Source organism: Haliotis cracherodii, unplaced genomic scaffold (genome assembly GCF_022045235.1).
Source record: "Haliotis cracherodii isolate W230 unplaced genomic scaffold, xgHalCrac1.p SCAF_1, whole genome shotgun sequence".
Lineage (NCBI taxonomy): Eukaryota > Metazoa > Mollusca > Gastropoda > Lepetellida > Haliotidae > Haliotis > Haliotis cracherodii.
The window spans coordinates 29891990-29906559 of record NW_027266264.1 but is presented as its reverse complement, the minus strand read 5'-3'; the positions used below and the strand labels follow the sequence as shown (position 1 = coordinate 29906559).

Here is a 14570-nt window from a genome sequence, read left to right as displayed (position 1 = left end):
CGGATCCCACAACACTGCACGTAACACGTGGGTGTCTGTAGGTAACAAATAGGTCGAAGATTACTATTCTAAATGTGGTCATGTCATATCTAAACAACATGATGTATAATCATAAAGTCATTCTTGCAGTAGCTCACACCTGAGTAGGGACGGTCGCGTAGCCTGGTGGATAAAGCGTTCGCTCGTCACGCAGAAGACTCGGGTTCGATTCCCGACATGGGTACAATGCGTGAAGCCCATTTCTGGTGTCCCCTGCCGTGATATTGCTGGAATATTGCTAAAAGCGGCGTAAAGTCATACTCACCCAACCTAGAGTATTTCACACACCGAGTCTTCAGTAGAGAGAACACCGAGTCAGAACATCATAACACGCAGCTGTTGTGTTCGTCACTGCTTGTCTTTAATGACATATGATATGTCTATTTTAGTTCACTATTATTTCACTAATAGTGGAAGTAGTAGTAGTGGTGGTGGTCGTCGGAGTAGTAGTCATTCTAGCAGCTGTTCGGTTTTGAGCTCCACATCATCTCTGCACGTGAAAAAGCCGTCTTGTGCAGAACTGGAAGATAGGTTAACAACAAAACGATATTAGAAAAGAAGTTAAAGTGGTTTCAAACATTTATATCATTCTTAACAAAATGATTATAAAATATAAAGTAATAAAGTATTATTCTTTTTCTCATGAACCTGTATGTTGACATTAGAAAACATACATATGCAGACACGTTCCTAAACATTGTTCATGGTTGACTACAACAAGGTAAGCTTTACTCCCACATTAAGCTGACACGCCGTGATATAACTGGAATACTGTTAAAAGCGGCGTTAAACCCAACTCACTCACTCTCTACAACAAGGCAAGACTATTGCAGGTGTCAGCAACTTAAAAAAAACCTTCGTAAAATAGCGTATTAATAGTAAACAACCCGTCCTCTCACAGAATTACGTATCTGGGTTGTTGTTTCTTGTTTGTTTGTTGTTTAACGTCCCACTCAGCAATATTCCAGTTATATGACGACGGTCTGTAAATAATCGAGTCTGGACCAGACAACCCGGTGACTGACATCATGAGCATTGGGATACGATGATATGTATGAACCAAGTCAGCGAGCCTGACCACCGTATCCCTTTAGTCGCCATTAACGACAAGCATGGTCGCCTTTTAAAGCAAGCATGGGTTGCTGAAGACCTAGTCTACCCCGGATCTTCACGGGTCTATTTGGGCTGTAACCGTATTGTATTGAACCAATGTCGTCATTAATCAGATATCATTTATCGGTTTTGATGGTGAATAATATGATGAAAGATGGCCATCGTTTGAAAATGGCCTTTGAAAACCTGACGACGCATATGATTTTAAATATATACTACTCAAAAGAAGTTAAGGATCACCCGATTCCTTCATATTGGTAATGTTAATCTGTCATGGCATGAGAGAGAGAGTAACTATTGTAATATGGAAGAATCATTTGATCCTTAACTTGTTTTGAGTAGTATAATAGTTTTAAATACCGTTTGCTGCACCCGGGTGAAAAGTCTAGTTGCTAAAACATATACAATTAAATGAATTAGATAGACAAAGCATCTATGACGGGATTATACTACAGCATAAGACATCTTCCTTACCGAGAGGGGCGGTGTGGTAGCCCAGTGGTCAAAGCGTTCGTTCGTCACGCCAAAGACCTGGGTTCAATTCCCCGCAGTGGTACAAAGTTTGAAGCCCATTTCTGGTGTTCTCCGCCATGATATTGCTAAAAGCTGTCTAAAACCATACTCAGTCACTCTTGTTTACCCATGAAAAGTCTGACGACATATATGTCACGATACTGTTGCTTCGCTGTGGAAATGAGAGGGCGTTCCGCGTGTCTCCAATGTGGATACAGTCCTGTGTCGTTGTACGGCATTGGTGAATAGCGTCTCGCCAGGTGAGGTTGGGTATGACGCTTCGGTTCCAGTTCATTTCATCTAAAATCTACCCTCATTGTATGAACACTTTACTGTAGACCGCACCCACGTGATCTAATTCTTCGGTTGATGAATACTTTTTAAGCATTATTGACACAACAATGACGAATGTTCTGCAGTAGTGTCAAACATCCCTTCAGCAAACGGCGGTTGACCTACTTATCATGGAGGCTATAGATGTAAAGTCAACAGAGAGATGAATGCGATCTGTATTGGGGATTACTGGGAAAGGCATGAAAATAGTCCACTCCAGACCACTGGTGATATGCTTGGAGTGCTGATTTTTGCCTTCCACCATCACCACATCTATATCATCAGAACGTAAAGCGTACCACTTGGTTGACTGGTGATAGGCTCTTGAAGATTGGATAGCTGATTTTTGCCTTCTGCCATCACCACATCTATATCATCAGGACGTAAAGGGTACCACTTAGACCACTGGTGATAGGATCTTGAAGATTGGATAGCTGGTCTTTGCCTTCTGCCATAACCACATCTATATCATCAGGACGTAAAGGGTACCCTTTGGACCACTGGTGATAGGATCTTGAAGATTGGATAGCTGATCTTTGCCTTCTGCCATCACCACATCTATATCATCAGGACGTAAAGGGTGCCCTTTTGGACCACTTGTGATAGGCTCTTGAAGATTGGATAGCTGGTCTTTGCCTTCTGCCATAACCACATCTATATCATCAGGACGTAAAGGGTACCCTCGGGACCACTGGTGATAGGATCTTGAAGATTGGATAGCTGATCTTTGCCTTCTGCCATAACCACATCTATATCATCAGGACGTAAAGGGTACAACTTTTACCACTTGTGATAAGATCTTGAAGATTGGATAGCTGGCTGATCTTTGCCATCCGTCATCCCCACATCCATATGACCTGGGTGCCTTTGTACAAAACACCCTTAGCGCTACGACTATCGTAAGTAGGTAACGGAGTTCCCCTTAGCGCTGAGATCACTTTTTATAACGGCACCCTGGGCATCTTCATTAAGGCCCAGATCATAGACCTAGCAAGAACGAAGCTATGACGATGGGCTATGAACAGTGTGGAAGTCATCCCCTCCTGCCCGACGTCTTCATGTGAGATCTACAGTGTATCCCGATGGTCAGAAGATCAGGCCAAAGCTCTCGACAAAGAGAGCGGCAATCCACGGTGACTGGGTTTTTTGAAGGTGCTGGCGCCCGTTTCCTGATTGCTGACCATGGTGAATGGGAATGGAATCATGTGATCATATTGTGTTACAACAAATAACTCAACTTTTCCACAATATCCCCGCATGGGACACCAACAATGGGCCTTGTACCCATGTGGGGGATCGAACCCGGAATTTTGATGTGATGAGCGAACTCTTTAACTAGTAGGCTACACCACCGCCCCTGAGCTTAAAACGTCTATCAAATATCATGTGATAGATATATCGAAGACATGTCAGTATCATATACATATTTTATATCTTTTAAATTAGCACTAATTGCCAGGATTATAAAAAAAATATACAGAACGCTGCCAGCATTGAATAAATGTTTTCACTGTTAAACAGTTCAGTAATGAACGCTTCCAATCTGTCTCCACTTGATCTAAAAGTTGTAGACCGCCTCTGTGGTCTAGTGGTAGAGCGCCCGCCCGGAGAGCGGCGTCAGTATACTGTGTCTGAGTGGGGTATTCATGTTAAACTGCGGCATGGTATCTCAGTGAGCGAGCACTATAAATCGGCATCAGTCCGGACTAGTACAAGCAGCTACACAAACACACACACGTACATGCAAGTCGCTATATAAGTGGAATAATCTTGGACGCGACATTAAACTCCATTTAACCTCACCACCTCATGACTGTCACAATGCTGTGTTTGGAGCTTGATTTCTTCTCATTTCAAATTTAATACAGAGTAATCGAAAGATGAAAAGCTTAGATATCATTACATCGTATTATAATGGAAACAACTCTTTATGATAAACATATTTATTCTATGTTAAATTTTACCAAACCTTTATATTAAGTTGGCATTTGTAATATGGGAGTTAGATAACATGATAAATCATGAATAAGGTAACAAAAAAGACAAATAAAAAATATGCCGAAAGGTAATAAATAAGAGAGTGTTTTTAAATTGTTTCTTTCTTCGCACCCGCGCATTGTTGTGGATGTGGTCATTTTCTATCAGGTAACAGAATTGGTTTTGCAATTCTATTGGTTAAATGCTTGTCACGTGATACCGGCATGTCAAGTGCACCATGACATATATCACGTGGTGCTTGGCATCCGACAATGTATATTAATGTTCCCGTATCGTTCATGCCAATTAAAATAACGCATCAAAAGTAAATTCATGAAGGTACTCATAAGGTGTGAGAATAAAGATGTGATGTTTGTGTTGCCGAGAGCAGATATGTGATGGTTTAATTAAAATTGCCTCTCATTGGTTGTAAATGTTGTACTGCTTAATTCCAAAAATTGCAATGCATTCACAGATTGTATATATTCACATTTCTGAACGCCGGTATTCATGTTATTATGCTTGTTGTATCGTCATTGTACCTTACTTCATGTACATCTTCTTATTTATAAAATAAACCATGATATGGTTAATGTATAATTTCTTTATAATATTGCCTAATGACCTATTGTTTTACTTGAATAAAATGCACGTTCAGAATGGCCAGTGAATTCCTGGCTCAGAATCAACCGTAGGAACAATAGCTTGACGCCAATTTAGCAGCAAGCTAAATTACCATTGGTTTCCCAGTAAGCTAAATTACCATTGGTTTCCCAGCAAGCTAAATTACCATTGGTTTCCCAGCAAGTAAAATTAACATTGGTCAGTCAGCAAGTTAATTACAATTGGTTAGTCAGCAAGCTATATTACAGCAATGCAAATAACCGCTCGTGTTACATCCATGTTAATGAGTACATAATCAACATGAGAATGAAACCCTGGTGATATGTCTATGAACCAGTTTCAATCAGCGGAGACATACAATGATTAGTACGACCAGCGTGTCCGGTCAATATACATTCACCCCCAAACGTTTAATGAACCCCCTGCGTTTTTACAGTAATCAACTTTTATTAGTCAAGAGTGCTTAAATACGAACCTGTTAGCGAGACATCCGTGTATCGAGCAGTTAGTGCACTGGACACTGTGTTACCATCATCCATTAAGGCAGTTGTTAGCTTCACTGACGAAATGTTGTGCGAGGGTAAAGTAGCTCTAATAACAGGTGCAGCACAAGGACTGGGGAAATCTATCGCCGAGTCCCTTCTAACACAAGGCGCAAAGGTAAGACTCTGTGCTGTTACCCAGATCCCGCGCAGAACAGTAGGCTTCACTGATATATGTCCCTTGTCCTGTGCAGAACAGTAGGCTTTACTGATACATGTATCTTGTCCTGTGCAGAACAGTAGGCTTTACTGATACATGTATCTCGTCCTGTGCAGAACAGTAGGCTTTACTGATACATGTATCTTGTCCTGTGCAGAACAGTAGGCTTTACTGATACATGTATCTCGTCCTGTGCAGAACAGTAGGCTTTACTGATACATTACCTTGTTCCGTGCAGAACAGTAGGCTTTACTGATACAAGTATCTTGTCCTGTGCAGGGCAGTAGGCTTTACTGATACATGTATCTTGTCCTGTGCAGGGCAGTAGGCTTTACTGATACATTACCTTGTTCCGTGCAGAACAGTAGGCTTCACTGATTCCTGTATCTTGTCCTATGCAGAACAGTAGGCTTCACTAATACATGTATCTTGTCCTGTGCAGAACAGTAGGCTTTACTGATACATGTATCTTGTCCTGTGCAGAACAGTAGGCTTTACTGATGCATATATATGGTCCTGTGCAGGGCAGCAGATCTATACTTATACATAGATATTCACCTTGCAGCGATGGTCATGTGCGAATATACATTTTTATAGACCATGCGTGTGGTGGTCAGACTTGGTGACTTCATTGATTTCGTGTTGTACTCCGTCGGCTTGGGGCGTTTCTCATAATATCAACCACTGGTTCATCTGGTGAAGACTCGTTCATGTACATGCCATCGTGTATAGACTTATAGCTGTATTACCGTCAAATGCAGCGTAAAACATCACTCACTCAGTCACTCAAACATTTACGACTTAAACATGAACGCTCGATGCCAGAGCGTGCCGATTCTGTTGCTCGATGGAAACTCATATGGCCTGCCGCCAGGTGTAACACCTCAACACGAACACCAGACGCCAGCTCAGTCATTGATACTTAGATGAGAATCTCTCGAATCGAAAACGCAGCAGCTGAACCTTTTCACCTGGAATACACGAAGTCATTGCATAATATATTTAAGAAATGAACGACGAGTGGGGGGTGTTTAAAAATGATGATAAAATGTACAAGCTTTAAAAATATTTACCCGTATTTAAGTAATGATGAATCAATAGAATCCGATCTTGGAAATGTCGGCGAGTCCTGTTTATGCACAGGTGGGTATTTCCCGCATATTTTCACAATCCTCGATTACCTGTACCTTTTCTCCCCAAACCGATTGTCATATCTCTCACGCTTTGGGATGCAGTCGTTCGGCCATCGCGTTTATCTGCGTTGCCCAGCTACATTTACGGGAAACAACTCACGAGACACTCCCCTTCAAAATAACGTCGTCATATATATATACGACGTTATCAAGCTGCGAGCGCATGTTCGAATTTCCAGAAATGACGTCATAATAGAACAATGTTTTATCGTGAAATACACCACGCTACGTTCTTCACAGTAAAATGTAAAATGCAATTACTATTCTCATTTTACACCAGGAAGGAAACATTCTGTTCTATTCCCTCAAAAGTGGGTTGACATATCTTCTTGTACGGGTATATCTTTTTCATGCAAATGAATGTACTATGGGCCGGAAGCCCGATACTAAAGTAAAATCTGCCTGTCAGTTTACTGTGTCATTATTTTGACAGGTGTGTGTGTGCGACATCAACGTGGACGTGGGGGGAGCGACTGCAGCCAGATTGCAGGAACAACATGGCCAAGACAGAGTGTTCTTCATGAAGTGTGACGTAATGGTAGAAGCTGATTTGGAAGGTAGTTCATTGAGTCTCGGGTAACGGGAGTCCTTCAATAGCTATGTAACCTGCAACTCCCTCTACATATTCAGCATAACTATTAAATGGTCGTCGCCTACATGATAAGGGATTTGAAATAAATTCACAAATTTTAGTAAAGACATATTGGCTCTAAATAACAAATTGTGTTCCAGTTCCCAAAGGATTCGAGACCGCCACCTATAGCGGTCTGCCCTGAGATCATAAGGTCTGGGGTTCGATCCCCGACCGCGTCATACCAAAAGACGTTAAAAGATGGTATGTGTTGTTACCCTTTCTGGCGCTCGGCATTAAGGACTGGTCGGCTCGGACTCAATATTCTGTGTCTGAGTGGGGTATTCATGTTAAACTGCGGCATGGTAGCTCAGTGGGCAAGCACTATAAATCGGTATTAGTCCGGACTAGTACAAGTAGACACACACACGTGCATGCATGTCGCTATATAAGTGCAATAATCTTGGACGCGGCGTTTGGAACCATTTCACCTTTACCAAATGCATTTATTTTACAAATAAAAGGTCAATAAGAAGCTGCTGGTGATTGTACCCATCCATGTTTCTGAACCTTGATCTCATACTCCTCACTAGTGTCATAATGAGAGGGGCCTTGAATAAACTCTGATAGATCACGTGGCATTGCGTGACTCTTGCAAACACGAAGCCCAAGCTCATCTCAGAGTTATGCAATGGGGCTAAATTCACGGGCAAGCAGATCAATCCATCCTACGCCTGCCTTATGTCGAATTACTGATGGGATGAGCATTATATTTCTGAAAGATCGGGGCAACTGTATAGCGACGCATGGTCCTCTTGGAGGGTACACCACCTGGGGCCAATATCTCATCTAGTTGATGTGTTTTGGGATTCGATGTGTAACTGTGTCCTTGCAGTAGGTAGGTAGGTAGGTAGGTAGGTAGGTAGGTAGGTAGGTAGGTAGGTAGGTAGGTAGTGAGTGAGTGAGTGAGTGAGTGAGTGAGTGAGTGAGTTGTTTAACGCCGCTTTTAACAATATTCCAGTTGACAGCTTAATGTGGGAGGAAAGCCCGAAGTGATGCAGGTCTAAGACGTTTACCACTTCGGTGAAACCAACGAGCACGGGTATGGTGCTGACAAACCTAGAAACTTAATCGGGGCGAACCGGGATTCGAACCCACAATCATAGGTTTCTGGCGTGCCCAAGGGACGCAACTCTGCACAGCGAATCGCGGCGCCTTAGACGACTGGGCCACCCGTGCCCTCTGCAGTAGGTAGAACATCCCGGACAATTATGGAACCACCACCATCTCCATCATGAGCCACTACAGAAGCATCTTCGAAACATTCATGGCGCCGTCTAAATAAAAGCGACGACAAAACACTGTCCATATTCATAAGCAGAGTCAATTGTACGATTCCGACTATATCGTGAGAATGTGTTTAGGAATTACTAACAAATAGTGATGATGCCAGGTGTTCGCGGAAAGGTGAGCGTGTCCTTCCCCTCCCGTCGGTCATATAGTTGAAATACTACGGAGTTGGGGGTCACACATCAAACGATTAAAACAGCCAAACAAACAATTCATCGTATCACTGATCCAGGTTCGATTACTAGTATTTACAGGCTGTCGTGATTATATCTGAAATTCCCTCGACTGAGGCGTAAAACGACAAACAAATCAAAGCTGGGTTACTCTTAGCCAAGGAAATAATGCCACTGACATCTACCTTCCTGAGCAGGTGTGTTCGACGCAGTGAGAGAGAAATATGGCGGCTTGGACATCGTGGTGAATAATGCTGGGATAGCTGACGAGAAGAACTGGACAAAGATGATCGACATCAACCTGGTAGGTTACCATAGTGGCATGGGAAACCCGTTAACCCAGATAGAACAATTCACATTGCAATTGTACGAAACAACACATTTTCGGATGAACGAATCATGGTAAGGCGAAACGTCCCGTTCTATATGTGATGACGTTCTCAGCAGTGAAAGAAGCGGTTCCAGATTATCGGGGTTTTCCTGGTCTGCTAAGTCTTCCCTCAGACAAATACTTCACACACACAAACGCACGCACGCACGCACGCACGCACACACCATATCGTTTTATACGTGTATCTAAATACACTACTGTCAAACTATTCCCAATCGGACATTTTGTACCTATATTTTGAAACCAACAGTGGGTACCCGGGTAGGGTCGGGTAATAGGGGTGTAGGTACCCGGGTAGTAAATTTGGACTCGTCTCAGCACTAGTCTAAACCTTTTGGGGACGTGAGGCATTAGTATTTTGAACCCGCATACTTTGCACCGATGTATATATTTTTTTTAAACAGTAAGACCAACGAGTTGACCTTATTGTCATATTTACCCTGTTCATTGCACCGATAACACTATGCATGTATACTTTATAAATTGTGGTTTCTTCCCAGAAGTCAGTGGTCCGTGGTACCCTTCTGGCTGTCGACGCCATGAGTGCCGGAGGGAGAGGTGGACTCGTGGTCAACATGGCGTCTATGTCAGGTATCATTTGTTTGTTGTTTAACCCCGCACTCAGCAATATTCCAGCCATATGACGGCGGTCTGTAAATAATCGAGTCTGGACCAGACAATCCAGTGATTGACATCATGAGCATCGATCCACGCAATTGGGAAACGATGACATGCATCAACCAAGTCAGTGAGCCTGACCACCCGATCCCGTTAGTCGCCTCTCACGACAAGCATAGTCACCTTTTGCGGCAAGCATGGGTTGTGGAAGACCTAGTCTACCCCGTATCTTCACGGGTCTGTCAGGTATTAAACGTACTAGTATTCATTTCTGTAACCTGCTGGTCTTTCATTAATCGCATTTATTCAAGTAATATTTGAATTGTTCAAACTCTTACGCTTGTGTGTCACTTTCAGGACTGATGGCCACATACCATCTGCCGGTATACGGGGCTTCTAAGCAGGCTGTCATTTCCTTCACCCAGAGTTGTGCTGTGAGTGTATTTCCATCCCCAGTTTCCTGTTGTTCATATGTATCATATAAGTAGAGGTATTTAAGAGGGCGTTATCTTATGGTTTCTCATTTCTCCGTTGACAGGACAACCCGCACTATAAACGAGCTAACCTAAGTTTTGCTTGTGTGTGTCCCGCCTTCTCAGAGACCGCCATCTTGCCTCAAAGTGACCTTGACCCACGCTTCCCCTACCCAAAACAGGAAGCGCAGGACCAATTTGACATGTTTGGGATCATGAAGTAAGTATACAACCTTTTAAAACAAATAGAAAGACATCAAATGTCTGTAGACGATAATTAATATAATATTCGCGACTTATAGTTCATATCGGAGAAATCAAACGTCACGTGACCAGGTTTATTTGGTGATTAACTGACACCCGTTATCATTCTACTGATGTCTTCATTATACTATTATACATTAGTTATGTTATATCTGTCAAGTGCTATCATACAGCAAATATATGCTTTAGTGAAAGTGGGTATACTATGAATTGATGCTGTGATATATAAGATGACATACCATGAATCGATGTTGAGGTATCTGAAAGTGGGTATACTATGAATTCATGCTTTGATATACAAGACGACATATCATGAATCGACATTGTAGTATCTAAAAGTCAGCATACTATGAAATGGTGCTGTGTTATACAATTTGACGTATTATGAATTTGACCCGTGAAGATCCGGGGTAGACTTCGTCCTCAGCAACCCATGCTTGCCGTAAAAGGCGACTATTCTTGTCGAAAGAGGCGACTAACGGGATCGGTGGTCAGGCTCGTTGACTTGGTTGAGGCATGTCATCGTATCCCAATTGCGTGGATCGATGCTCATGATATCAATCACTGCATTGTCTGGTCCAGACTCGATTATGTACAGACCGCCGTCATGTGGCTGGAATAAATGCTGAGTGCGGGGTTAAACAACAAACAAACCATGAATTGATGTTGTGCTATCTGAAAGTGTGCATACTGTGAAATGATACTGTTATATGTACAAGAAGTCATACCATGAATTGATGTGCTATCTGAAAGTGGATACACTATGAAATGATGCTGTTATATATTCAAGCAGTCATACCATGAATTGATGCAATGTTATCTGAAAGTGGACATACTGTGAAATGATGCTGTTAAGTCATACCATGAATTGATGTTATGTTATCTGCATACTTATTATAGATCCTGTGGTTGGTTCAAAATGTCACCACTTCTAGGCTAAGAATCGGACATGGTGTTTCCACGTTTCTGTTCTACTCGATCCATTTACATCATGGTAGTCTCCTCTCTGCTTCTCGTAAACCCGCCTTATGTTTGGGCGTTACATTCAATCGGAATGAATCACGAGATTTGAAGGCGCAGTCTGATTTAATAGTCTTGATGGCTGAACCTTTTTTCGTGTTTGTTGAAAGCCCGAGTAAAGTGGGAGAAGCGTTCTTGGAGCTGCTGCGTGAGGAATCTCCAAATGGCGCTATCGTCACCGTCAGCGAGAAGTTCGGCACCAAAGTCAAGAAATGGAGACGTTAAATAAAAGCGTTAGCTCTGCATCTGTTCGGGCTGGTTGCAAGATCGTGCGAAGGTATAACACTTGATACCCCAAGACGAAAAACGTGGATAAAATATCGGTTCATATGTTGTTTCTCTGATTATATTCAATGTTCTGTTTGTTGTTTAACGCCACACTCAACAATATTTCGGCTGACGGCGGTTTGTAGATAACTAGTAATCGAATCTGAACCAGAAAAAAACACACCATTGATTGATATCACGAGTAACTATCCACGCCTTCGGGGGGTACGTTCACACACTGTCAACCAAGTTACAGAGCCTGGCCATCTGATCCAGTAAGTCGACTTGTTCGACGAGCATAGATTGTCAGGTGAACAAGGCTAACACGGCATATCCCGAAACAGTTCATGTAACTCACTTTCTTTCTTTGTTGTTTAACGCCGCACTCAACAATATTCCAGTTATAAGACGACGGGCTGTAAATAATCGAGGACCAGACAATCCAGTGATTGACATCATAAGCATCAATCTACCCATACTTGGGATACGATGACATGCATCAACCAAGCCACACGATCCCGTTAGTTGCTTCTTATGACTTCCTTATTTTCATTCATTAAAAAAGATATTTGAGCTCATTTTAAACGAATGGTGTTCTCAACCAAAATCCCCTCCCGAAAGCCAAATACTTGCTCCCTTACCCAAGATACATAGTAGCGCTCGGGTACAGTGGCCGGGTGCTTTTATCGACTTACAATAAACGGCAACTACCCTATTTCCTCTATTAGACGCTATTTCTGCTTTACACGCTGGTCTGTAAATGGCCAAAATCTAGAAGCCGGGCCTCTAATACTGTGATTAATTTTGTTGGTGATTAATGATGACCCTTTACTTAAAGTGTACCCTTTGAATGACTAGAATTTGGAAATCGATAAGGTAATGGGTTGCCACTGTTCTAGCATTAAACACGAGACGCCGTGCCTCCAGTACATGGGTCAACAGCTTGCGCCAAATTAATATACTTCTGAGCGCCTAATAGAGGAAGTACGATGTGCAGTCAGCTAATGTTATCTGGATTCTGTCGACATATTTAAACACATAAAGTGACCCACAACAGTGATAGTCAATCTTCGTGTGTTTCGTGTACAGTAATCACGTGTAAGTTACTACCTCAGATAATGTAGGTAAATTATTACATGCAGCCAACGATTTTGATAAACATATGACAAATCACATTCAAAATCCAGTTTTGTTGGATGACTGATGCATATGGACATTCCTGACACTGGCTTGACAAAGGTCAACAGACAACAGACAACACTGAAGGACACATACTATGGTAAACATACCATAGGAAATAATCGGCTTCCAAACCTGATGAATACATTAAGAACGGAATCCAACTCAAGTTTAAAATGATTTGGCAAGTCTGAAATTAAGCATTGTTCTGGTCTCTATTGGATTTTATTATTAATCATGTAGATATATATTTTAAAATAACACCATATTATTTCTGGAACCAAATGTTAGTCTACATTGTAATGTCATAGCGAGGATACGGCCGTCTGGAAAAGTTGGATGATCTTAACATACACAAATACCAGCACATAATTCAGGAATCTATTTACAGTAAACTACGTTTATAACGAACACGCTTATAATATAACGAACGTACCGATATAACGAACCTTTGTTTTTAGTACCGGTCATTTGTTGTATATATGCTTATAGCGAACTACGGTTATTACGAACTAACATTAGTAGTCCCATTGAGTTCGTTATAACCGTAGTTTACTTTACATTTGTTTGCCAAAAATTATTCAATTCAAATCCTGTTGAAAATACGTCACTCAATAACTTAATCATGTGTGTTGTTGATGATCAGTTTGCTTCAAACGAGGAAATAATAGGTTAACTTTGAACTACTTCTGCATTGTACAATTGCACATATTGCTGCTGCTCACAAATAAAGAGAAACACTTAAGAAATACATAACAATGTCCGATTGGCTTTATTTCCCTCACATACATGTACACTGGTTTTCGTATCATTGTCATGTCTTTGTTGGTGGGTTAACCTCACAGCACTATGCAGAAGGACATATAGTGTTGTATGGAACAATATAACTCTTGTACTCCCTTTACAAAAACAGTGTTAAGCACATCCCTCTACATGCATTGTATATATCGGTAGATAAAGACAAAACACAGTTGCAAACATCAGGGAGTGTATATAACATGTATAGAGTCGAAACTTCCAGGAAAGGGAGTTAACCGACTACGAAAGTTCAGTTTCCACCCTTGCCGAACTAGACTGGAATCATTTAGTTATATTTTGGCTTGACTAACGAGTCTATGCATAGTCCAATCAAAATCGCTTAAACGAAATCAACATCCGGTTCGTAAACCGTAAACCGCTGTGCAGGTTTTGGTCGATTGCAGGATTTGCAAAGCATTGTACTGCCAATTCGGTGTCCGTAGATACTTTCCAAATCTTTTCATGTTTTTAATCAAGGTGCTCACGTGATTTGATGCTTTACGCAAAAGTAAGACCCGTTTTATCACAATATACAGACATAGCGATCAGTTCGTCTTCACATGGTACCGCCATTTTGTTTGAAGCAAATGCAAGTGATATATGGGCAGTAGACTCTGATTGGTCAATAGGAGGGACATAGAAGGGACACAACTCATAACAGCCATTGGTGGTGGTACGATCTAGCCCAGAAATTCCAGCCTTGTTCGACAAGGTTGGAAACTGGACTTTTAAAGTCAGTTAACTCCCTTGCCTCAGGAAGATGATAGACTCCCTGCATACATGAAGGTAAGATGAAGCACCAGATCGATGACTAAGATCCACAAGAAGGTATACTGCATCATGTAGGGCCACGCCCCTTACACAGTGCAGTGTGAGGCTAGATTACCCAGTCATGCAAGGTCAGGTTTGAAAGAGCCATTCACTAGTAATATCAGATAGTAAGGCCTTTTATCTTTTATGAGTGGCTTTACA

General features: G+C 41.8%; 1 protein-coding gene across 1 annotated transcript; it reads left to right on the top strand.

The window, feature by feature from the left end:
* The first annotated feature begins 5166 nt into the window (after nucleotides 1-5166).
* LOC139463213 (15-hydroxyprostaglandin dehydrogenase [NAD(+)]-like) lies at nucleotides 5167-11621 on the top strand. The gene is made up of 7 exons (XM_071244569.1): nucleotides 5167-5259; nucleotides 6928-7051; nucleotides 8786-8892; nucleotides 9480-9570; nucleotides 9955-10031; nucleotides 10136-10290; nucleotides 11465-11621. Exons 1-7 carry the CDS (start codon nucleotides 5167-5169, stop codon nucleotides 11577-11579), a joined length of 762 nt encoding a protein of 253 aa, XP_071100670.1. The 3' UTR covers nucleotides 11580-11621.
* The last annotated feature ends 2949 nt before the right edge of the window (nucleotides 11622-14570 follow it).

Bases quoted from the DNA above. Each gene is read 5' to 3' on its own strand.
- LOC139463213 (XM_071244569.1), top strand. From the start codon at position 5,167: ATGTTGTGCGAGGGTAAAGTAGCTCTAATAACAGGTGCAGCACAAGGA. The intron at 7,052-8,785 runs GTAGTTCATTGA...CTTCCTGAGCAG, and splicing joins GGTAGAAGCTGATTTGGAAG to GTGTGTTCGACGCAGTGAGA. The intron at 8,893-9,479 runs GTAGGTTACCAT...GTTTCTTCCCAG, and splicing joins AGATGATCGACATCAACCTG to AAGTCAGTGGTCCGTGGTAC.